Genomic DNA, 27,082 nt, shown 5'->3' on the forward strand with positions numbered 1-27,082 from the left:
ATAAGTGCACCGGTATCTTTTTGAAAAATATTACAGAAAATAATTGCAGTAATGTTTTTGCTTTCAACATTCAAGTATGTCATGTGAAAAGAGCTAAATTAGAAAATACGAAAAAGAAAGTAACGAGTGATGCAAAATAAAAAAAAGCAATATGAAGGGCATGTTTTGCCCCAGTTCCCCAACTTCATTAATTTAATTCATTAATGTATATTCTGTTGATATATGTACTATTTGTGTGTATGTATATATGTTTGTCACAGTCATGTTTAGTTTTTGTCTTGGTTTTCTTTGTCACCGTTTTCCTTAGTTCTTTTTTCTCATCTGATCTCATATATATATATATATATATATATATATATATATATACAGGCCTGTTCCCTGGTCCCTTCCTTCCCTATATGTATTTAAGCCCTCAGTTCTCCTGTGTCCATGGTCTTATTTAACATATCTGGATTGTGTTTGTAGATCTCGCTCTATGTTTATTACAGTCTTGTTTTGTTGGTAATTATGCATCACACATTGTCTTTTGGATTGTGCTACAGCCAACCCTATGACAAAACAAAGGATTTAAACAGCTAAAATTTAAATTAATGTCTCCCCTGTCCATATCCTTCAAGGATCACACAGGGGACTTTCTCAACTTGGCATGACTAGCTCATTATCCCGACCATTGACAATGTATTTTCTATGACACCAGCCTCAATGAGTGGTCGAAGAAATGCCTGCCCGTGCAAGTTCCTCAAGGGAGCTTCGCCAAATGTGTGGAGTGGGTTCTGGTTCAAAATATCCCACCGTTTACAGTCTACATCACAGATGAGGACATCACCAGCCCTACTTTCAATCCAGAGCCCAGCCAGCCGTTAGCCATGTCCACCACGGGAATACCATTGACCCAGAGCCCAAGCCTGACATAAATTGTCTCAGTCATCGCTAGATATGTTATATGATGAGCTGGATGAGATGTTTGCTGCACTTCAGTCATTGCCTGTCCCAGACAGGTCCATATCATCTCCTTCATCGCTGGATATGTCCAAGTCATCACTAAAAAAGCCATGCTACAAGTCGTCCAAGTCTTCACTGGCCAAGCCCAGCACCAAGTATCCTTCATCGTGGATGGTCCTTGCACAGCCTCCCTCCTCCACTGCCAAAGTCTCCCTTCAGCACTTAAGCTCCTCTAGTGGTTCCACTCTGCTGCACAAATCTGCCTGAGGCTTTCTAGATATTAGTTCTGTCTTACCTTGTGGATCCCATCTTCTCCTCAGCCCTCCCATCCATCGGCTCCACCTTGGCTCAATGCTCCCTCGAATCCAGCATGGCCTGCATCCCTCAAGCTCCGCCGGGCTTCCTCATCGCTCTGTATTCACCTTGGTCCACCGTCACTCTGGCTCCACTTCGAACTTCCGAGTCAACTGCAGTCCTTTGACTCTCCAGGCTCCTCCTTCAATCCAGTTTCACTATGGTCCTCACTCCCACCATCTTCACCCCGGTCTGCCAAGCCCATGCACCTCCACCTCAGTCAGGCCTGGCTCTTCAGCTCCGCCTTGGCCTCTAGCGGCTCTACCTCAATCAGTCGTCTCCCTGGTTCCACCTGGTTTCTTCACCAAGGCTCCAACATGCCTTCTCCCTCCATCGGCTTGACCTTCTTCCTGTCATGGCTCTTGCTCCTCCTGTCTCTGATCTGGTTCAACCTGTCTCTGCCCTGGGTCCCCCCAACTTCGTCTCCTTCCTAGTCATCATCTCCTTTATGTCATGCTCTGCTTGTGCCTCGTCCTCCACCAGACCCCCTCGCCTCCTTCTTTCCTCAGTTTGTACTATGTTTTGCAGCGAGAAGACGTGCTTTGGGGAGGGGGAGTTATGTCATAGTCATGTTGTTTAGTTTTTGTCTTGATTAGTTTTCAGTCTTAGTTTCCAGTCCTAGTGTTCTGTGTGTGTGATTTTTGTTTCTTCTCAGAAGCACTCATCTACTGTTAATGCATAGATAAACAATCATTAAAAGTTAAACAAACCCTTCATAGCTCATGAGTTTTCAGACAACCTTTACAGGTAAATGCTTTATTTATCATTGTGAATTGATCATTTTTTATTAAAAAGGACACATGATTGGTGGGGAAATTCACGCCTTTCTAATCGTGAGCCAGAGAAGATTACCATTTTCTTAAAATGGCCATGTATTATGTCTGTTGTATACCCTGAGGAAGGCTCTTAAGCCGTTGGCATTTTTTAGAAACTATTAAACTTTACCACGAATGTTGCAGGATTTTATACAGGTTATCATTTTTGACAGAATTTAAAGTATAATTTTCAACAACACTTCCTCAAACAGCAGCTCACAGCACTGTTCCCTCCACTTTACATATGTGTTTACCTTACATTAGTATTTAAATAAACATTTTCTCCAAATCTTTATCTTGCGCTCCCAGTTAGCTGCCGCTCTGGTACGTTTTTTTTTTTTTTTAAGAGCACAGTCTTTGCCCGCAGCAAGACGCTGAGCACCAGATGGAGGCAAATATGTGAATTATTCATCGCAGCATTTTTATTATTTATGATTTTTGTATAAACTTGTATCATGCTAAATATTTTTGTGTGATGTTTCAGACTTTGGAGTAAGATTTTGTAGTTTACTGTCGTTTGGGCAGTGAGGGCATAAGATAGTTTCATGTTTTGAACAGAACAGACTTGTAAACCTACCTGTGAAAGTACCTGTGAAACAACTAGGTTTGTTTGCTGACTGTCAGTCATTCAAACCATTTCCAATGTGATCTTGGAATTCTAATGTGGACACTCTCATGCTCTGTTCCAAGCCCTAGTAAGCTCTGCCTTGCTGTCTGCTGTCTACATTGTCAGTATCCTAATCTTCATTGAATCTAACCCTGATTTCCATTCATCGCTTTTCATGAGAAGTTTTTGATGTCTGGAGCTAGCATGTTGCTAAGCTGACAACATTGAAACATAATAAATACATTGAATAAAGCTGTTTTAACAGATACTTGTCAGAATATACAAAGCATTCTCATCCTAGGGTGTCATCTAACTTGCGCTTTTGACCATGCGTCTAAATCCGACGCACATGGCAACCTTTAGCGTCAATTAGATGAAGCTTCCGTTATGGGTAGGGTTAGACCCTTAGGGGGCGCCTTCTGGCCCATATCTGCATCTCATATTGACGCTAAAGGGTGCCATGTGTTTCGGATGTTGAAAGCGTCAGTTAGATGACGCCTTGGGATAAGAACGGGCTGGAATATAATGAGAACAATTATAGTCAACATTTCTCTCAGCTTCATCCCCCATATTGAATTAGGGCTTGTTGCTTATTCTGAGATGGATACATTGGATGTTCCAAAAAAATTTGGGGAAAACAATCTTATATGGCAGAATCATTTTTCAACCTCCATTTTGGATATTTTTTTTCCACTGAATATATGATTTTCTACGAAGGATAGATGCAATACAACGCAGTTATATGAATTCAGAAAAAAATTGGATTACTCTGCACAAATGAAATGGATCACTGTTATGATAATTGTATGGTTGTGTGTGTGTGATGTTTTTTTATTATCTTTTTTTAATTCACAGCATATTCAGAATAGTGCCGTGTGATGATAAACAAAATACCCATGTAGGAGGGGACATTCTTGAATATCCCAAATCTTTACAGAACATTCTTTTGGTTATGAAAGTGCTGCAGTTTAAGGTTCCTTAGGAAGACATTCTATTTTGTTTATTTTATATCTTATATTTTCCGAACCCATTTGGAAACATTGGTTTAGAAGCACCTATAGGTGAAATACAAAGTTCTCATAAAAAACAACACAATTTCTATTACAAAGACATTTATTTTTATTAAAAAAAACACTTTGTCATTTTCTTTACACATTTTAGTATTCACATGTATTATGAATAATATTTTAACTTTATTTCCTGTAATAGGTATTTATTATAATAAAAACAATAACAAAATTCCAGTAGTCATTACCAATACCATTAAAATTGTACAGTTTTTGGTACCAATTTCGGTATCACTGCAAGATCTATTGGACCTATTTTACTATTGTATTTAACTATTTATTTTTTTATTTTTTTAAGAAAAAAATGCTATTAATTTATTATTTATGATGGTAATCATATAATTAAATAATAAAAAAAATTTAATAACATAAACAAGGCTACATGCTGTTTAAAACTAAACATTGTTTATTAAAAAAAAAGATCCAAGTAAAAAAATAAGCAACCCTCTATACACACCTAGTAATAACGATAATGAGACGTAGCTGAATCTACTGTACAACAGTAGCCTAATATCTCTCTAAGTTTAATTTTGATGGTTGCCGTGAAGGCCTTTGAGTTTTATATGACAATAGTTTTTCTCCAATGAAATGGTAAAATGCTCAAGAAGTGATTCTCAGAGCTCCATTGGCACCATTCATTCAGTCAAAGACAAGCAGAACATGCAGGATTCATATTTATATAGTCCAAGAAAGTCCTGAATGTTGCATGAATGTCAGCCAAATAACGTCCCCCAACCCTTAAAAGAACTCAACATCGTGACCGTCTCAGAACATGCTCTGAACGTTACCAGGCGACCCCCTTGACACCAGCAGGGATGTTCTGTGAACGTTTTGGAAACATCAAATTTCCAAATAAAATATGGTCCACTAAATGTTCCGAGAACATCCTGAATGTTCCATGAAGGTCCGCCAAATACCCAATCCTTAAAAGAACTTCACATCATGACTATCTTAGAACATTCTGGGAATGTTACTAGGTGACATCAGTGGGGACGTTCTGAGAATATTCTGGGAACTTCAAATTTCCAAATAAACAGAAACAGAATTTTTCATTAAACTAAACACACCACTCATTGGAAATTTCACATTTAAAGTGTCGCGAAATATGCAAGAAGCAACGTAATGACATTTTGTGGAAATGTCACCATTTACTTCGTGACACCATTTACTTTGTAAGACAGAGGGATGCAGCTTCAATAATATCCGCATGCTGGGTTTCGATTAGGTCAGAGGAACTCATTACATGAATTTAAGGGGGAAATGAGATTCTAATTTCGTCACTGGGACACCATAAAAACAGACAAAGTCAAATCTGAACATTTAAAGATTTTTGCTTCGTTACAAAGCACAAATAAGAAGTGGAGGGCCTTGTTATATGGGCACACGGTGTCTATATGTAGAATCTACGTTTACATAATCATCCCCCACCATTTGTTGTCTCCATATGTTGAGGTATGTATAATTGAAGATGTTGAAAAGCATTTTTTTTTTCTGGAAGCGTTTGAGGCTTAGATTGCGGTGGTGTTCACTGATGTTATTTCTTCTCACTCTCTCGTTTTTTTCCTTCGACCCCCTTCCCATCCTCTCCACTCATCTCTTCTCCTCCCATCATCTCAGAAGAGGATATGACTGCAGGGCTGGCGGCCTTTAGCTGTAATTGGTGACTCTATTAACTGAAAGAGGGGGAAAATGACAACATATAAATGGAAGAGACAATGAAGTCTTTGTTTATAGTAGCATACAAACACTCGCTGCATGCACACACCTTCCCTCTGATTTTAATATGCGCTTCCTCCTAGCATGCACAGAGCTCCCATGGGTCAAAAAAAGAACATATTCAAGCCTGTACTAATAATAACCTTAGATGCTCAGAGACTGTTGTGCCCTGAAGTGAAAAAGGTCAAGTGTTTGATTATTTAATCCATTTGGGGATGTAGTTTCCTTAATATTTGACCTTTCTGTCATGGGTAAATCCTTTATCAACCTTTTTGACTCCAAGGCCCTCCCATTGTCCAGAACAATATTCAGTGGACTCGTGACTCTTTCAGTTGTTCATGATTTTCTGGATAAGGATTAAGGATAGGAATTTGTTAAAAAAAATGTACTCTGGTGAAATATTTTCAAGCTTGGCAAAAATAGAACTTTATATTCCTAAAATATGTAAGAAAATATATTTTCGTCTACATGTCATGTCCAGGGCTCAGTGGATTGTCAAGTGCAAAATAAATAAATAAAATAAAAATAAACAAGAAAGAATCATAAAAGAATTAAAAAATCCTATGTAGTCCAAGTCATCTGAGGCCATATGATTTGTTATCTCATATCTCTGACCAGGCTTTGTGCATTATTAGCTTTTACACAGACTTATTAGCTTTTACACAGCTCTTTCTCTCTCTCTAGCTCTCTCTCTCTGTAGCTCTCTAGCTCTCTCAGTCTTGCCACAGTAATATTTACAGAGGATTAGGTTGACAGCAAAGCATCTAATCTGGGATCAGGCCAGCAGTCATTCAACACATTCTGATGCCCAGAGGCTGTGGCACACGGTGACATCATCCCTCTCTCAAGCCCTCTGTGTTTGCTGTGTCTTTCATCCCTTTCTCTTCTGGTCTCTCGCTCTAGACACATCGTCATCTGGGGGGGTATGGTGCCTTTTCCAGTTTGATACGGTGGTTTTTAAAATAGATCAGTCCAAGCATTTACGCATTCCATTGGATAAATATGTTAAGATGTTAACTGCTTTTGTCATCTCATACAAAATTAATGCATAATACTCGGATGTAAATATGTATGCCTTCAGAAAGGTAGTGGTTACTGTAACAGGCTGAAAGTGTATTTTACTATCACATTATAAAAGGTTACAAAACGTGTTAAAGGTCATGAAACTACAGGATGGATCTTTTTATGATAGAGAATGAAATGCTGGTATTTCTATTAATATTCAAGTTCAAAATAACAGGATTGACATTTTAGGATTACCTCTCTCTTATTGCTGTCTTTGCTGATTTTGAAATTAGCCGATGATCAAAATGCAGCTCATATCTGTTGTTTTCGGTGACGTGCACTTCATTAAATCCGCATATAACGTGGGGGAATTGAAGATCGGATTTACATCCGTTTTGCAAAAACACATGTATGTGACCAGGTGTAGCCTAAATTGAATTGTTTTGATAAATCAGATAAATCTGAGAAAACCCATGAAGTGGCCAGGTGTAAACAGCCCCCTAGACGTGGCGCGGCGCTGCGCTTCTCGTTCGGTGTGCGACCCCTTACGGATGTGTATTTTCCTCATATTAAATATAAAATGCATCTCTGATATTTTCCTTATGTCTGGATAAACAGACGTTTCAATATATTGGTTTTAAATGGCCCTTACGGTGCAAATCGACTACATCTGCGCTAAAATATCAAACTGAAAGTCATCATAGCTTGCGTGGTATGGTCAGCTCCCAACTCAACTGTGGGAATAGATTAACGGCGATATTTTTTTTATCCCCTGACAAGAGTCTCACGTTAACGCAGCACGTTAACGCCGATAACGGCCCACCCCTAATATATATATATATATATATATATATATATATATATATATATAGTTGTTGCCATTCAAAAGTTTTGAAAGATGTTTAAAAGAAATTTTATTCTGCAAAAAATGTAATCAAATTGAACAGAAGCAACAGTAAACACTTTTACATTATTAAATATTTCATATTTCATATTAATTAATATTGTTTCCTGAGCACCAAATCAGCATATTAGAATGATTTCTAAAGAATCGTGTGGCACTTAAAGCTATAGGTAACATTTATTTTATAATTTCTCAAATAAATAGAGCCTTGGTGACTAAAAAACCAAACCCAAAATCCAGACCCGAACTTTAAACAGTAGTGTAGTTGGTTTTAAAAATGTCTAGCTTAACATCTAGTGAATTTGCCATCGGCTGTTCATTGTCAAAATATTTTTTTACTCATATAGGGGACCCATTTTACCCATCTACTACATCTCTGCTGCTTGCCTGACTGTGCAGTGCAGGTGGAAACATCCTGGGACGCCCACTGCTCCTTCTCACCCTCTCCCGGATGGCATGAGATTAAAGGAAGGGGGTCAGACAGATTGTTGAGGTTACATCTCAGATAAGATCAGAAATGTGTTTGCTGTCAAAGCGCTTTAAATTGCATATTTTTTCCAAGCTGATCCTTCTTCTACAGCACTACGCCGTGAGTGAATGCTCAGATGCCTCTGAAGTGGGAGGAAAGCAAAGCTTTTTTTGTCATCCAAAAAGGTAAACAAGGGTGGTAGAGAGATGAAGCATGAGAGATCAAACATTCGATTGGAGGGAACACACCCTACCCGTCACCAGAAAGCTTGGAGAAAGCTGTGCGTGTCACAGAAGCTACAGGGGTGTTTAATAAGGACATAAAATGTGGTGTTCTCGCATAAGGGTTCATACAATTTGTCAGAGTCATTTTGAGATTTTGAGTCTTTTGCATGAGTTGATAATGTTGTAATTCACTTTGTTAAATGTTGCTTCTGTTATTGTTTAAAGCAGATCTTCTTTGTTTCTGTGAGGGTTGTGATGTATATTCTGTCAGCCAAGTGATAAAGATATAATGAATAGCATTACAGCTGTTGGATATCTTCATGTATGTTTCTGCCTTCGTTTTTGAAGATGGTGTGGGTGTACATGTTAGTTCTCATCCCAAGACATCATCTAACTGACACTTTTGACCATATGTCAACATCCAACATTTTAGTTCACCCTTTAACGTCAGTTAGATAACGCTATCTAACCCTAACCCTATCCCAGACCTAAACCTACCTGCGTCATCCAATTGACGCTAAAGCTAATGCGTCAGTTAGATGACGCCCTAGGATGGCATCATCCAACTGACGTTAAAAGGTGCCCTAAAGCATCGGATGTTGACGTATGGTAAAAAGCGTCAGTTAGATGACGTCTTGGGATTAGTATGTGTTGGTTAGTGGTAGTGAAATAGTTAAGAATCTAGGCTGCTAGTACAACGTTTGCTGATTCATTTCCAACTAACTGTTTTGAAAACCAACTGGGATTTCCGTAGTAAATATTTAAATAGTTATTATTCAACTTGTATCACAAATATGCTTCCTATCCAACTGAAGAATAAATGTTGTATTTGTTTGATTGGACAGTATGATAACTAAATAAGAGACACAATCATTCCCTCATGTCTCAAAGGTGTTTACTGCATAAGCATCTTTTGAAATCCACCGGATAACCCACTGAGGGGATTGCATATCCCGTTTCAAGAGTCCCCTCAGGCTATCAGTCGTAGTAGAGGGTGTCTGAAAAAGCCACAAATCCATGTAAATTATTTATATGAATGCATTTGTTATGGCTGGACAAATAGTGTGGTTTTAAATGCACAGAGTTAACAAATAGACAGTGATATATTACAGCGATGTTTTCTCTTCCTTCCTCACTTCTTCCCTTCCTCTCTGGCAATAATACCAGTGTGTCAATAGGCTTCTTGGAGGTGTAGCTAATAATGAATTTCTTTAGAGGGCAGGGTTGTTACCGTTCCAACAGGGTAGCAGGTTCTGAAATCAATCTTGCATGTCCACTATCAATCACTGTGGAGCACAGTGCTCTCACGTCCTTGAACTTCTCTGATTTGTGGCTTCTTACCAGTTGAAAGAGCTTAAACGCATTGTTAATCTTGTTTGTATTTCCTTGCTTTGTTATAAAACAAAACCACGGGTGTGCCTCAGGGGTCAATATAAGGTTCGATGCTGTTGTAAATGTTTACTTTTTCCTTTTAATGAATTTTTATCATTGTTGTTTTTCTCTGGTCCATAATAGTGGGTCTTTAAAGTATCTATACCATTGTGGAAAGTGCATTGAAAGCAATTTTTTCACTTTGCATCCGAAAGGTCCCATTTTACCAGACACCTTGTTTTTATTTCTAGCGGCGGCATCCGGGGATAATCCAGCCTTATACACAGCATTATAAGGACTATGCCGTTTCCTAATTGACCAATGGTCAGATTAGGAAGGACACAATGGACTTCGCTGACATGGCCTCTCACAGTGATAACAGATGGATTACGAATTAAAATAGGACAGGCAGAATGGTAGTACTGTGAAAACATTACCTCAGCTGATTGGAATGAGACCAGTATCACTATGAATGACAGGTCTCGCGATCTCTGTTCCAAAATATAGTGAGCCTCTAAGCTGTCTGCTATCTACATAGACACGTACACTCTATGGCAGGGTCTTAACTGAAACAGAACCTTGTAAGTGACTGGTTTAGATTGCTATTTGCAACATCTCTTCATGGCGCATAAATCAAAAACCTTATGTGAAGCGCACAGGAAACCTTGACATGTTGCTAAGCTAATGACACTGTTTCCTAATGCAAACACTGCAATTCTCTGTGAGGATACGATTCTACGCTGTAAAACGTGATACTCTTACACTAACATTTTTACATTTTAATATTAGTTTTCTATTTTTAATATAATCTACACGTTATTTTTTTCCGTAATGGCTGCGTTTTCTATTGCCATTATTCCCATCTTTAGTGTCAAAGAAACATTTCTTTTTTTCCTATTGTTAGTTGAAATTTGTTGTGCAGCTTAATAAATTAAGGAATCATTTTTAATGATTCTTGGATTAACAGCATTTATTATAACTAGAAAAAATGTGTCTTTTTTAGCCATTTTTGTATCATGATTTGTGTCAAGTTATCATGATTCCTTTTGCTTTTGTCATGGACTCTTATTTTGATATTTGTTTGTATTTTTGTGCCTTTCTATTTAGACTATGTTCAGTTCCTGTTTTTTTTAGTTTCCGTTTCCTGTGTTTTTGTTGTGCTGCTAGTTTCCATAGATACCCTGGTTAATCATCAGCCCCTTGTTATCCAGTGTATTTAAACCCTCAGTCATCCTCTATTCTCTTGTTGATTTCCGTGGGAGTTTCGAGCATGTCTTTGCGTCATTACGTCACATCTGTACACATAAAGAAGGAGTCTTTTGGGTTACAAAACCCGCTGTAAAATGCAAAAGACTTTGGACTGAGAGTTTGGAAAAAGAGACTGCAACCGGCCCATGCCAAAACAAGGATACATATCTGAAGGGCTTTAAATGTAGTCACGCAATGTTGATGTTGTTAACATTTATATAATTATAATTTGCACGGTTTGAAGTGATATATGAATTATCGTTAGATTTTATCAGTGAGATTTAAAGCAATGTTTTTCCCCCCTTAGTTAGACAGAAAAAGTGGATGTTACTTACTTGTTCAGATGAAATTTTGGGGTGAAAATTGTTATGCTGGTCATAGCTTCAAAAAGTAGAATTGGTGATTTCTGAAAGCCAGTATCCACACTGCTGGTGATTGACAGCCGCACATTCTCCTCAAAACATTGGTTTCATCCGCGCTGTGCCGTGCTGATGTGCAACTCACGTAAAGTTGATATTCCGCAAATGACTGCAATTGCAGATTTCGGACAGAGATGGCGACAAAGAGGAAAAACTGCAGACTGCAGCTTTAAATGTGATTTCATCGTTCATCTGCATCAAGCCTCTTGAATCTGGATTATCAAGTCAATCCAGTACATGACAAAGTCTTACTGATCCAAAACTTTTAAATGCCAGTGTCTTAGTTTTGTTTTCAAGTTTAATAAATAAACAAACAAACAAATAAGAAGCAAATTGCTAAATATTGTACATATTGTTTTCAGATAATCTTTCATTTGAATAATTTTTCTTCCCCATGAGCAAATGTCTTCTTTTTTTAAACACATTTTATGCTTAAACATAAAATTTTCCAATGGGATATGAATAAAAAAAACTCTTTAAAAGTCTTTATTTTTATAAATCAGCTTCTCGAGGCTTGTTTTAATAATGTTCAGATATGTATGGGGAAACAAGACTAACATACTGATTAGAAAAATGTATTTGATTAATCCGTTTATATATATATTTTCTTTTAATTAAATAATCTTTGAAGGCAGCATTTTTTTGGATAAATCTTTGCATTGGGATCATGTCAATAATGGCTTCTTCTTCAATGCCTCCTCCTCAGTCTCCTGCTTCTTTTCCATTGCTCCACCATCTCCATTGCCTTCTCCTCACTACCTCCAGTATTTTCTCCCTGGCTGTTCCACTTCATCAGACCACCACAGTCCATTATATCCCATATCTCATAATCTGCTTTTCTGAATGCTGCTTTTCCACACTAAATGGGTTGGTGGTTGTGGATTGCAATTGCCAGTTCCTTTTGCAAAGCATTAATAACAAGCTGTAATTTCCCCTGATGAATCCCAGTGCAATGCTGTCATATTGTCTCATAAACAGGAGGAAGAAGAAGTAGGTCACCGTCTTTTCTCATCACAAGCCACATTCTCTGCAAGGGATTACTTGCAGTGATGTTTTCATGCATGGTCAGGATTTGGACCCTTTCCTTAATGTTTTTGGACGGTGACTGTATGTGCCATGACTTTGAGAGCCAGGACAGGAGTTGCCTAAAGTCTTTCTTTAGAGTCTGTCACATCGCAGTGCCTGGTCCTTAGATCAAGTGACGATAATCTTTTATCTCCCAGCAAGACCAGACAGAGAGGCTTAAGAATCAAGTTCAAGAAAACGAGACAGAGTCCATATTGTAGACATTAGGAAGTGTCCGGAGGCATCCTTTGAGTTTGGTTAGTGCTCCATCCTGACCTCGGTTTGGTTGCCAAGATGATTCATAGCACCCAGCCACAGAAAGCTGCACAAACCCCATTCTACACCAGCACTTCAGAAGAACACGCTCAAAGACTGTACAGGGTTCTCGCATGGCTTGGTGCCTAGTACTAACACAGTAACAGTAATCCGTTTGGATCAGAGCAAGATAATCACATGCACAAGACAAGAGTAAACACTAGAAGTGATGGATTTCTAGCTAAGCATCTCACATCTTTTCTAAAATGGAAACACGACACATGCTCGGCACATGTTCGTCTGTATTAAACATTGTTTGTTTCCCCCCAACCCACAATTCAACCTAGTTCCATTTTCATATTGTTAAATTACTTTTCCACACAGGAGCTGTGGCCTAGCAGTAAGCTCACATGCTTCGGCACATTGCGCTGTGGTGCTCATGCAGGCATCACAAGTTTAATTCTTTTTTCTTCTTGTTATTTCATGTGCTTTCTATTTTCTCTGTGAATTAAAATTGTGAAAATGACTTAGGAAGTTAAGGTCTTAGCTGTTTTGCGATAAAATTATATTGCAAAAAAAAAGTATTTCATACATATCTTATCCTTCACTTTTCTTTCAGAATTCTGTCAATCATTTTGAAGCACAGTGCTCAGATGAACTGATGTGTTTGTATTGACTTGATTCATTAAAAAAACAAAACCACCGGTGTGCCTCAAGGGTCAATAATAGGCCCAATACGATTGTAAATGATTTACTTTTTTTTCATTTAGTGAATGCTCATTGTTGGTTTTCTTGGCCCATGAATCTTTGAAGCATATCTACGCATCTATTTGAATACATTTAGTTGATAAGCAAACGTTATATAATATATTTAATTTGAGATATTTCTTTTAGAAATTGTATATTGAAATTTATTTTAGAGATATCATAGTGGGAAAAAAATGATTTCAAATATTTTTTTAACTTTTATGGTTATAGTTGGACCTTAAAAAACGTTATGGTTATAGTTGGACCTTAAAAAGCAATCTTATTTCAAGACATTCTTTATTCAGAAAATTACAGATTGACCAATTTTTAATACACTGCAAAAAGCCTGTGTTAAGACTATTATGTATTAAAGTGCACCTCTATATAAAATGGGTTGAGCAGAAAACCCTTGGTAAAAAAAATTCAAAAATATTTAGCCTCTAGTACCATCTAGATTATCTTGGATCTTTAAACTAGACTGAAATGCCTAAAATGAAATGTTTAACCTTATATTATTTTCCCCGTAAGTTTAGCTTGTTTCAAAAGGAGCATTTTTTTTGCAGCGCATTTAACATTAACTGAGATTACAGCCTTTTGGGGAGCACAATTTTTTTATGGATAATATAATATAATAACCCAAGGAATTTGCTATCATGTCCATGCAGTGGAAATCAAGAACTTTTAGCCTATACAAAGCACATACTGTTCATGTTACATCACTGATAAGGCTGCAAACTCATGCCAGAACGTATCCCACACGCCATATTTTCAAAGAAACGGCAAGCCCAAATCCTTCACGCCTCTCTTCGTTTTTCTACCTTGCTTGGGCAAATGTGCAAAGACACTATTTCCAGATAGTATTTTCCTCTCCCCTTCTTCTCAGCAGGAGATTCTGTATAAAGGTACATTTTGTACACAGGAAGATGGTGCCACTTCAAAGTGGGCGATACTGAGGACAAATAACTATCCAGCTGCCGCACTGAAAAGCTGTGTGCCTTTTTGCAGATTGCTGCAGCCTAGAATTGCTCTTGTGGAAAGGATCACTTTTTTCTCTTCCTCTAGAGGTTGGTAAACTGGAAAGCGCTTCCCGACTGTAGTTGAATTAGATGTAAATTGGTTAAAAACACTCTAGAGAGAAGTTAAATAAACTCAATTAAATAAATACAATAAGTGTATTAGGATTTTGCATTGTTTTTCCCCAAGTATAATCCCATGATATATGTCTGTTATCTGTCTGTTACATTCCCCAATGCTCTATGGAGTGAATCGTTACTAGGCAATTTATGTAATAATTTGGTAGCACCAACGCATGCTAGAGAAAAATATTGTACCTTGGCATTTTGAGTTGTCTGGCTCAATGTTTACAGTGAGTTTCCTACCTAGCCTCCTTCCATGATGCAAGTGTGTTAAAGCCTTGACATGGGTCATGTCAAAGGCTGAATTCAGATATCAACTCAAACTCTTAGCATGACAGTGCAGCTAGAGCAGCATTAATTGTTCATTACAGAGCAATTAACACACAGCTAGAGTTAACAAATATGAGATGACCCAGAATTTCAGTATTAGGAGGTAACACCTCAAAACTGGTGCTAAATGAATTACATTCTGTGTTCACAATTCCTCTGTGCATGCTCTCATTAGAAAGTATTGTTATCACGAAAAGCAACCACTGGATAGCATAGCTAATTGTACCTGTCCAGCATTAAAGGTCCACTTTGAAATTAGCATAGATCACTTTTAGAAAAAAAAGGTACTAATATGTACCATTTAGGTACTAATATGCACCCTTTAGAGATGGGTGAGGTTCCTACCATTTTTACTCAAGCGTGAATACATATTTCTGTGGATGTGAATGTGAGTTTGCACAGTTTTTACATAAATAGCCTTAGCTAAGTGAGCGACTACATACACAAGTTTAGCAAGGTTGTATTTAAGATTAAATATCTATATACTGTATTAGTGGTGTTCATTACATTACATCAAAAAAGAGGAACCACATACTATTCTATTTTCAATTTTTGAATTAATGTCCGCATCTATTCCAAAAATAACAACCAAAATGCAGTAACAATTTAAACAATATATTTTATTTGTGAACTGATTTTCAACTTATTGGTCACCGATGTACCTTTCGTTTCTCAAGTTTATTGCTTACTTAAGCACATTGCAACAGCCGTTGTGTTTTTAGGCAATTTTCATGTTTGATTTTAATCTGACATAAAGCGGTGATATCTAAGTGGCTGAGTTGTTTACTTAGTATGTAATTAGTCTTCCCATTAAAGCCATAACTTTGTTTATTCAGACCGATTTGCGAACATGCACGAAAACAAGAGGCAGGTTTTATCACACTAACCAATCAAATCCAATCATAACCAATCATATCCAATTTTACTACAATGGAGGTATTGCCTCCTCTCGCATGACTTTCTCAATTACCCCCACCAAACCCACTGCATGATTTAAAATGGGTTTAGGGGAGGCAAGAGTGTTACCTGCTGGTGTCACTGTTACTTCAGAAAAACGAGTGGTTTATATACTTTTTAATGTCACATTTGCTTTGATATATTTTTGTAATATGGATTATTTTCTCTTTTTTTTTTTTTGAGGAGGCACTACCTCCATCGCCCCTCCTATGTGTAAAATTCCATCTAAACATATTTTATAAGGCCACCAAGAGTATGTGATGTATGCGTTCAGTTGTTTTTACATTTTTGTTGTACTAAAAAATAGTAGTTCATGAAAACATTTGTACAGTACACAGATATCACACACATTTGTACATACGCATGGTCCATGAATGAGACACTGTGTTTGGCTACTTAGCATGGTCTTCTCCAGTCAAACGTATTATTTAAAAGTGTCTTTGCGACATGATAGTCACAGCCAGTCACCAACGATGACAGCAATTCTCTGGAAAGACAGATGAGAAGTGTTGTGTTTTCAGTTAGCATCTATAGCTACAGTTTGTGTCGGCTCAAGATAAACAGATTGATGCGCACCTTGTCAACAAAGCCTTTCTGCCAGAGTAGCTGCCTCTCTCGAGAAGAAATCACTGATCGATCCATCTTCCAGCAATTTGCTTTTCTCATTTAAAGTATGATTTATCAACAAATTGAGCTTTAAGAAGATGCTGGCAAGCGATTTAATGGTTGTAGTGGATTCATTTTCTTTTCATTATGTTATTACACGCTTGGGTAGTCGGCGGCATTGTAAGATATTCTGGTTGTCGTGATGAGCCATGCCGTCTTGCACAGTCTTCTGAAGCGTATACACAGGTCGCGAGACTGGAGACATTCCATTTGCCCCTATTTCCTGTGAACTGTCATTAGCATGCCCATCATAACTCTGAATGATAGGCTTTCAGGTTGGAAAGACACCATGCTCTGGGGCTTGTCATTGTGTAGCTATTGACTGATAGATGATGAGAGATGATGTGAGTTTCAAACACTGGTCACAACTTGATGACTGTGTAGGGCTCTGGTTGGTATTTTCCACAGCCCTTTGATGCCACCGTCTCAGCGGAGTGTGAATCTCTGCCGTCAGATGTGTTTTTTTAAACTGGCTTAGTTGAATTTTGATTGCCGTGAACCGGCAGTTATTAGGTCAGGTAATGGATGTGAGTTCAACCGTTTCACATCAGCCAGTGTTTGGACCAGGACAGGATCATTTTTTGTCGTTTGCTTCTAATATTGTTTGTGCGGTAGCCAAGTTCAGTTTATAAGAAGGGGTGAGTGAGCAGGTCATTTGAGTTGATAAGGTTTTGGAGGGTCAATATGTCCAAAAATAGCTTTTAAAGGGTTAGTTCGCCCAAAAATGAAAACTATGTCAGTATTTACTTACCCTCATGTTGTTCCAACCCCGTAAGACCTTCATTCATCTTCAGAACTCGAATTAAGATATTTTTGATGAAATCTGACTCTGAGAGCTGGATCACTCCTCCATACTAAGTTAGTCCATAGGCTTCTTGAGGGATTGAAACTTGCCGGCCTCGAAAAGTTATTAAAGACATTGTTAAAATAGTCCATGTGACTTCAGTGGCTCAATTTTAAGTTTATCAAACGACGAGATCACTTTTTGTGCGCAAAAACAAAATAACGACTTTATTTCAACTTCATTTCCTTCTCTCTGGGCGATCTGTTGTTGTTGCTCACGCATCACACATCTGACCAGCGTCGGCCAATAGTGAGCCTACGTGTGACGTTTAACTGACTAGAGGCCCAAAGAGAAGGAAATTAATAGTTGAAATAAAGTCGTTATTTATGTTTCTTTTTGCGCACAAAAAGTGATCTCGTCGTTTGATAAAGTTATTGAGCCACTGTAGTCATTTGGACTATTTTAACGATGTCTTTAATAACTTTTCGAGGCCGGCAAGTTTCAATTCCTCAAGAAGCCTATGGACTAGTATGGAGGAGTGATCCAGATTTTATCAGCTCTCAGATTTCATCAAAAATATCTTGATTCGTATTCCGAAGATGAACGAAGGTCTTACGGGGTTGGAACAACATGAGGGTGAGTAATTACTAACAGATTTTTCATTTTTGGGTGAACTAACCCTTTAAGAATGTAGTTTAAGACAAGTGCCTGTTCTTAGAATCGTACTGTTTTCTGATTGGTTTCATAAGTTTTTGAAAAACTTTTGTATCATTTTCAAAAAGTTTTAATGTAATTAAATCAATGTAATGATATCTAATGATATGGGTTTACCATAAAAAAAAAAAAATCTTACTTTCTTACTTGGAATCACACCATGTGATATTTTACAGCCTGAACATTACCTTGTCATAAAAAGGTAAATTTATTTGATATTTAAGATACTTGAACTTTTAATAAAGCATATGGAAAATTGTACTTGCGGTTTTCCTATCAAAAGCTTTTAATTATGATTATTTTAATGAGGTGTTTTTATTCAATATAATATTATGATATTGCACAATCCTGAATTTTATTTCATTTCATTGACCCTGGAGTCAGGTGTTTACTGTTGGAATTCCCGCAGTGATCTGCCTTAACATGCAGAGTTTAGAAATACCCCAGTGCTTTCTCAGCTAGCAGCAATTAGCACAAACTCTGGTGCTCCTCGCTGGCTAATTACTGCTCTGCTATCCAGGACGCAGGAATACATTAACACTTCAGTTTAGCATTTTAACCCCTTGCTACATGTACATACACTTTAAACTGCTCTCATTGTAAACTCGGTGAGGAGTGAAATGTGATCATTTCTTTTTCAGTAGCTTGGAAATTGTTAGCATTTAAGGTCGTGAAAAGGGGCAAAAAGCATTTACCACCACACACTTTTTTTAGCTGGTGGCCAACTGGTATCTAACAAGCACAAATCTATTGTAGCAAATCAGACCAACCAGCTTGAAGGCTAGCTAAGACGTAACACATCTGAGGCTAGTTTAGGTGTGGCCAGTTATCAGGGCAGACACCTCAAGGGGGCAAAAGGGGGCATTGTCCCCTCAGATCTGATATGCATTTGATCATAGTTTCCGCAGGAAACAATGATCTCCTCAAGAATTATAAATGCCCATTGCCCAGTTCATGTGTCCTGGCGTCGGTTCTGCCAATTATTGTCCTGGAGGTTACATTTTCTGAGAAATTTAGCTCCAATCCAAATTAAATACATCTTATCCAGGTGATCAAGGTCTTTTGGAGTGCTGTAAACTTCTAGGCAGGTGTGTTGGGGTAGGGTGGAGCTAGACTCTGAAACCCTGGGCTAGTTTAAGCTATTTGCAGCATTCACAAGGAATTATAGACTTCTAGAATTCTCCAAAAACAAGGGTTAAATGGCTGCCAAACAATGCTTTGGTGGTGCTGCGTGAGAAATATCCATTTCCTTGAGGAAACTGTGACACTTTTTTTTTTTTCAGAATGTTTGAAGAATAAAAAAGGTCACTGAACAACATTAATTTGAAATAAAATTCTTTTGTAACATTATAAATGTCTTTTTTCAACAAAATAATGATGCACAATGTTGAATTCTTTATTTTTTTTAGAAAAGCTACATTTTTCAAGGCTTGTACTGTACGTTTTCTTTTGAATGGACAAGGTTGCATCATCATTTTCACCTTAGAACCTCAAAAGCCTCATATTTTGTTTTTCTTTCTTCCCTGTTGTCTTTTTGCATCTCTGACAGACTGTCAGACAGCATATGTGGCACTTTGTAAAAACTAAGTGAACCAGTTACCCGGGCACCTGTTCTGTTTGGCTCATGTTGAGCTTTGCTATAAAAACCTTCTCTTTTTGTTGTTGTTGGATGAGCTTTCTAGCTGCTGATTAAACCCATGGCTCAAACCCTTAGGGGGCTCGCTGACCTGAACTAACTCCCGCCTCTCTCTTTTCTCTGTAGGTACAACCAGGGAGCCTAGAGAAGGAGAGGTTCCCGGAGTAGACTACAACTTTGTGACCGTTGAGCGGTTTGTGGAATTGGAGAAAAGTGGAGCTTTGCTGGAAAGTGGAACTTATGAAGGTAAGTTGGCTGAGTTGCACAATCATATATCAAGTTATAGTTTTTTTTCCTAATATCTCATTGCTGGGATTAGGGATTTGAGCAAGCCCTAACCTAACTAACCAACTGCTAGCCAAGTATTAAATTTTGGTGGATAACTCAATGTGCTACGGACATGAGTGATACCTCAAATCATGGAGATTCTTGAGTTGAAGTTTGCTATTACTTCTCTAAGCGGTGAGCAATACAGTCAGCTAAAAAAGTCCATAGGTTTTCATTGTAGGAGGAAACTTTACCGTATCTGGGATCAAAATATCAGTAGTGTATCCATGTAACATTTGTTGGACTAACAGATGTTGAATTAAAAACTTGCAAAGGAAACACACTTTCCTAGATGTGACTTTGCCTCAACCAAGGTATTTGCCTGAATAATTCTGTCAGAGAACAAAAGAAAACATCATAAACTTCATAATGATTGGCTACTATAACCCCCTAGAAGTGTTTGACGCGCTCTCGCTCCAAGACAAAGGGGATCTGCTGCTGATTGCTAGCAAACATGAAGCTCATCAGAGCGTTTTGTTTATGCGCATGTCATTTATTACAATTAATAATGAGCCACAGTGGCGTCCCCAGTGGCTACAACTTCTATTTCCATTTCTATTATATGACATTTTCCCCTGGAAGGGACAATTTATTTTCATAAGCTTATGGGATGGCAATGCTGCTTTATTAAAAATTTGTTTGGCGATATTCTGATTTTTGAGACCCTCTGTGAATAAAAGAGGACAGACCTTGAGAAAGTATCTGATTGGCAGAAACATAAAAATACCCTAAAGGGAATCTGATTATCTGGGGTCTTGTGAGCTTAGCCTTTCTTCTCTTCAAAATTCCAACAACTCCATCCCTTGAATAAATATCAATTTCCCTCTCTCTCCTTTAGTCCATTGACACTTTTATCTCTGAGTTGGCTGTGAACTATTGACTGAAAAGGACAGAAGAAAATCTCTATTTGTGAAAAACATCGACTCTTCACTTACATTCTATTTTTTCTCATCAAATCTTCCTTAGTGCTCTTTTGGTGATTTAGATTTTCAGCATGTTTAAAAGATTGTGACTGGCACGGTAACTCAGCTCAGCTTTAATAATGTAACTTCAGGTATATACGTGGAATATGGGATGGTTTACAAAGGGTTTTAAAATCTAATATATTAAATAGTGTTTAAATAAAAAAATAAAATCATGTCCTGACTGACACAAGTATACAAATACATACAAATTTTACACGTTTTTTGCATAATTTGACATTAAAAAAATACATTCGCACTTATATTGTGTGATATTCACACATCACATGGCTCATAGTTTATTTCAAGCACGCTCTGATTATCTTCTTTGCAACCAAGTTAACTAACTTTTGAGAAAATATTATTGGGACAAATTTGTGTAAAAAATGATATAAATCATTTCACACAATGATAAATGCGGTGGTTCAAACTTTCAAACGTATTATAGTTCTGTATATTAAAATATGTTTCAGAGTCTGGTTCTGTGTCAAGGGTTAATCGCTTAATCGATTAATCGCATCCAAAATAAAAGTTTGTGTTTACATAATATATGTGGGTGCACTGTGTATAATTACTTTATATATATAAATACACACACATGCTTGTATATATTTAAGAAATATTTTCATATATATATATACTGTATATAGATTTATATATAATTTATATTATATATAAATATTTTATATATAAATAATATTTTTTTCTTAAATATACATGCATGTGTGTGTTTTTATATATATACAAAATAATTATACACAGTGCACCCACATATATTATGCAAACACAAACTTTTATTTTGGATGCGATTAATCGCGATTAATCGTTTGACAGCCCTAATTAAAATATAAAACAGTTATTTTAAATTGTAACAATATTTTACAGTATACTACTGTTTGCTGTATTTTTTATTAAATAAACAAAAAGAAAAGAGGAAATATGCATTTATATTTCTTCTTTTTTATTACTTTATTATTATAAAATTATATACAAAATATTTATTTAAGACTACAGTCAACTAGTCATTATCACAACAATAACGAGCAATACAAAATGGACATGAAATATTGCATTTAAAATATTAATGTTAAAGAAGACACAAGAGATGTGAAAGTAGCACAGTCATGTATAAGAAGTCGGACAGTTCAAGGTTAGTTTAGTTGTCCAAAAATAATTAAATAAATAAATCCGAATCAAGTATTTCAGACTTGATAAACTTAGCTGCAAAGAAACACTTACATCTGTGATCCATTCATGCTTTATTCTATTGCAATTTTTTTTAAATCCATTTTTATGAGTTACAGCTGTTGTGTGCTGTAGCATCATGTCAGGTAGTGACCCAGGGAGAATTGAAGGCACACTCAACCAGATGCCCTGCTCTCCTCAAGAGCCTGTTCATCCCAGGGGAGCCATGGCACTATTACTGAGTCTGTAAACATAAAACAGCACTCGCTCACACACTGACCGTTTGACAAACACTTTGTGTGTGATGTACTGGTTTCGGACTTTTGTGTTTTATTGGTTTATTTGCAGAGACATGATTTTCACAAATCGAGCAATGCAAAAAACAGTTATTACAAACACATTACACACTGATTGATTCATATCATAGACATATTTGTATATAAAGCTAGGTTAGGATATTGGCAGCAGGGGCATGTTCCTATTAAATAATTATTAATTAAAATGAATTATTAAAAACAATTCAATTAACGCTTACACAGTATTTACCCTTAACATCAGCTTAATGGGTTAGTTCACCTAAAATTTTGAATTACCAAATGGTTTACTCACCCTCAAGCCATCCCAGGTGTATATGACTTTCTTCTTTCAGATGAACACAATCTGAGTTTTATTAAAAAATATCCTGGCTCTTTCAAGATTTCTCTTTGGAGATTTTGAAAACCCCCAAAAAGCCTCCATCCATATTTCAAACTTTATTATCTATAACTAGCTTCAGACAGATGGCCGAACGCGACCTCTGACCTAATGCATGAAATATAACTAAATAAACTATAAACTATAAATAAAACGAGAATTTTTAAAGAGATATGCCAGAGGATTTTGATATAAGAGTAATTAGGCTATCTTTAAATCCAAGCTTGTGACATTGACAATGACATTGACATTGATATTAGGTTAATAAACCTAAGCTGGTTTATTTTTTTTATTTATATTTATTTATTTATTTTTTTGGCTGGTAGAAGTTTTGAATGACCAATAACCTAAAAATTTAGCAAATTTGCCAATGAGTGAAAAAAGTTCATTTCAAAACCTGATCCTACAGTACATCATACATCGCGTCGGTCAAGGTTACTCTTTTGACGTAAGTCGGCTTGCATATAGGCCGTCTGCCGGAAGCTAGTTATTTTAGTTCAAAAAATTGTAAATATGGATTTTACTCTTGCAAAAATCCATCACTTTGCTTCAGAAGGGCTTATTTTTACTTTTATGATGGATGGATGCACTTTTTTGGACTTCAAAACCAGGACTAGCCTGACTACGTCAGACTTCGTACTTCCGCTCTATTTAATTTTGCTTCTGTACTCCATAGACAGTAAAAGAAATGGACACAGCGACCCCATTGATTTCAATGGAGAAGACTGAAGCTCGATTATTGCACCTACTGTCTGATAAACTGAGCGTGACGACAGTCTGACAGTTGTAAATCTTCTAGTAGCTGTGCCAGACAAATCTGAATCACTTAATTCCTCAAAAACGTTGTTGAAATATTTTGTCCCGTTGCTTTTATGGACTCTCTGTTTATGGCCTTCCACCTTGACTTTGTGCCTCCATGTCCCCCCGATTGCCTCATAGACAGTAAAAGATTGCCCGCAAGCTTCTCCTCCTGTCTATACGGTAATGTCTCTATTGTGCGACAGAAAGTCCCGTGGTTATGAATAATAGACAAATTAAGTCTTTGGACGCCTCAGATGTAAAGTTATTCGCTGTTAAAGTGACGCCAAAATGAATGGGAGTCAATGGGCTGCTAACAGCAGGTGAAGTTCTGCTACAATGGCGGCTCCCGCGAGGCTTCAACTTCTGGCAGATGTATTACCCCCTTGGTGTACTCAGTCTGAGACAGCAACATGTCTCTTCATTTTTCTCCGGCCTGAAAACAGCCGGTTCAATCAACGAATGGAGGGCGGGCTGAGAGCCGTGACGTAGATGCTAAGCGCCGAGTTTAAGATTGGGGAAATCGAAAACGACCGCAGATATGGAGACATGGGATGCAATTCGCTCTGTTGTCTAGAATATTCCCGGCATTTGCAAACTGAAACCCGACCAAGAAGAGTGTTTGTTAAACATTTTGAATGGAGGTGATGTTGTGGTACTCCTGACAGAGGGAGTATCTCGGTCTCTTTTATCTGTCAAGCTCGAACTACCACCATATTGACAGGTCAGTGTCTCCTTTCTTTTCCAGTTCTTAAATATTGCCATGTCATGCTGTAATATTGCAATTAAGTTGCAGAATTTCCGACAGACTCGAGATGAACAAAGAGCTGTGTTCAACAGAACTAATCCTAACTTTGACAGAGTTGGCTGCAAATATTTTCCTGTTTCTCTCTACTGTCAAATATTAGTTTAGAGGCCCCGATTGTGCCGTGTATGTGTAAATTTACTTCACATAATCTACAATAGTCGTTCACAGCCATGTGCACTCCGGTATTTCGCTCGATGGTTTCGTTTTCGCATCATATATGTGTTTACAGGTTTAGCTGGCGCATAACCAAACGTTATGTGATTGGCTTACGGGTAACCAATGATTTTATACTTCAGACAAGCGCCCCCCTCGCGATAAAGAAAACACTTTTCAATGATGCCACTCCAGACTCATGTATTACCAGGCTAAATCATGATGGCCATTCCCTCCGATTGTAAGGTTGAAAGAGCCAGGATATTTTTCAATATAACTATAATATTGTGTTCGTCTGAAAGAAGAATGTCATATACACATAGGATGGCTTGAAGGTGCTTAAATCATGAGGTCATTTTCATTTTTGGGTGAACTACCCTTTGACTATTTGTTTCTTTGATTCCAAAGTTTGCTTTAATGTTCACTTTCGCAGTTATTTTATTTTGTATTATTTAATCAAATTGTATTTAAACTTTAAAACACGTTAAGTTTTTCATGGTAATTCTAAATTTATTGATAATGCTATTCTTTTGATCTTTGTATTTATGGACGGACCGACAGATGCAAAGATACACAGATTCATAGATACATAGATACATAACATCATGGTGACAGAGCTTACATTATAAACTTTGAAATGTCAATTATACACCAAATGTCGGTTCGATTGCAGATAACTTTTACGGCACCCCGAAGCCCCCGGCAGAGCCCAGCCCGCTGCTGCTGAATGTAGCTGAGCAACTGTTGCCAGGCGCCACACCCAGATCACAGGGCAAACGCAGACGCAACAAGTCCGTCAGCAACATGGAGAAGGCTGGCATCGAGCCACCTGAGGAGGAAGAGGAGGAGAGGCCCGTCATTAACGGCAATGGAGTGGCCATCACCCCAGGTGAAGAGCTCTTAATCAATTTAAGAAGAAGAGAGATCTTTCATGCCATCTTGTCATGGACGGGCTCACCGGTGTAGTAAATTCAGTTACTGCTGTGACCTCAGATCAGGGTTACTAGCGTAGAGATGATTATCGTGAGGCCACTAGGTGCATCATGTATCATAGCAACCACCTCCACTCTAAATTACCTCATAGCATTCACTGTTGTCAGGGCAATAGCCTAGCAACTGTCGTGCCGGCATGTTATCACACATTGCCTGTTTTTCGCTCCATAGGAGCAGCTCTGTGGGGTGGAAACATGCATCGAGTGTGGATGTACTGAGAAAAAAAAACTTTTGTTTTGTTCTGGCTCTAATACACCTACATGACATGGTGATTTAGAATCTAACACAGTTAGAGTTTGTTCATATCCAGTCATATAAAAAACGTTTTGTTTTTCTAGTTTTTCTAATACAAAAAAAATGTATTTTTCTGAGCGCTTTAATAGCTCAGTGCACTTAAATTCAACATGGCCCCATTTACTTTCTTAATACTTTCTTAATAAAAGTTCTTGGCCTTATTGTGCATGATTCATGCTATTTGAAAGAGAAAAATCTTTCACTCTTTTTTTATATAATTTATCTTTTTTTAATCTGTTATTAATGTTATCCTTTACTCAACCTATGTCGTCCAACCATAGACTATAAAAAAATACTTATCCAAACCCGTCAGACATATTTTTTTTTTCTCAAAACACAAGTGAAGATATTTTTTTTAATAAAACCAGAAAGATTTCTGTCCCGCATCAAGTCCACATAACAACGGGACATAAAAACTTCTTGTATAGAAACAGAAATAAAATATGATAAAAATCGCTGAAAAAGTTTGATGACTTTGCCTCAAAATAAGGTTTAAAACGCCTTAGGCTTAAATGTTTTTGTTTAGAAGATGAACCAAAGTCTTATGGGTTTGGAAAAAACATGAAAACATAAGGGCGAGCAAATAATGACAATGTTCATTTTTGGGTGAACTAACCCTTCGGCCTCCATGTCCTAGTCAAGTAGCCTAACTTAATTCCCAACCAATTTATTTAATGTTTAATATATTGTTTCACTCAGAAATGTATCACGTTAAGGACATAAAATAGTTTGTGAAATGTGTTTAATGTTGACTTTAATGTAGTTCTGGGTGATTCAGTGAAGTTTGTCTTCAAAGATATTTTTTAAATCTTTGGGGATCCCAATAAGACCATTTTTGACAGCAAGTCAGAGTATATACTGTAATAGATGTATAGTATTAAAATGAATAGCTCAGATAATTTGGCATTGAAATCTCTTTTCAGAGACTTTTGCATGTTTGGTATCCGAGCACAATTTGAGACTTTGATGAAATCTCTGAAGAGACGCATGAGGTTACTATAAGATATTTTCTTTTTATCTTAGATGTAAGTACTTTTTTCAGGATTTACAGTGTATGAAACAAATATATAGACTATAGTTATTAAATGACTGGAAATTATTCGTAATCCATTCACCAAGCGTGACAAAAGACTACTCCTTGATGCCTTTGAAATGATGTCTGGATAGAAAGCTCACAAGGTTGTGTGTGTGTGTGTGTGTGTGTGTGTTTATCTGTGATTGAGTGAAGCTGTCCTCTCATTTCTCAGTTGATTAATACATCAGTACTGGTGAATGTTATGGGATTCAGTGTCTTTTTCTTTCGTCTCTCCCTCTCTCTTCCCCTCGATCTGTCTTTTGCGCCTCTCCTTTGGGACCTCCAACCTCCATAACTCAAACTAGGACACGTTCAGTTCTCTCTTTCTTTCTCTCTCTCTTGCTTTATCACCACAGCCTCCAT

The 27,082-nt window shown here is 37.3% G+C and overlaps 1 protein-coding gene across 13 annotated transcripts in view; it reads left to right on the forward strand.

Annotated features, from left to right (window-relative positions):
• The window catches only part of magi2a (membrane associated guanylate kinase, WW and PDZ domain containing 2a), a 197,158-nt gene that overhangs the window by 90,203 nt on the left and 79,873 nt on the right, over positions 1-27,082 (forward strand). For all 13 annotated transcript variants that reach the window (XM_089127201.1, XM_089127205.1, XM_089127202.1 and 10 more), the window contains exons 3-4: positions 19,558-19,677; positions 25,031-25,246. In XM_089127201.1, the coding sequence (XP_088983327.1) occupies positions 19,558-19,677; positions 25,031-25,246 (336 nt within the window). The remainder of the gene's footprint in view (positions 1-19,557; positions 19,678-25,030; positions 25,247-27,082) is intronic.

This window comes from Pimephales promelas, chromosome 24 (assembly GCF_988280905.1).
Source record: "Pimephales promelas chromosome 24, fPimPro1.hap1.1, whole genome shotgun sequence".
NCBI classification, from domain to species: Eukaryota; Metazoa; Chordata; class Actinopteri; order Cypriniformes; family Leuciscidae; genus Pimephales; species Pimephales promelas.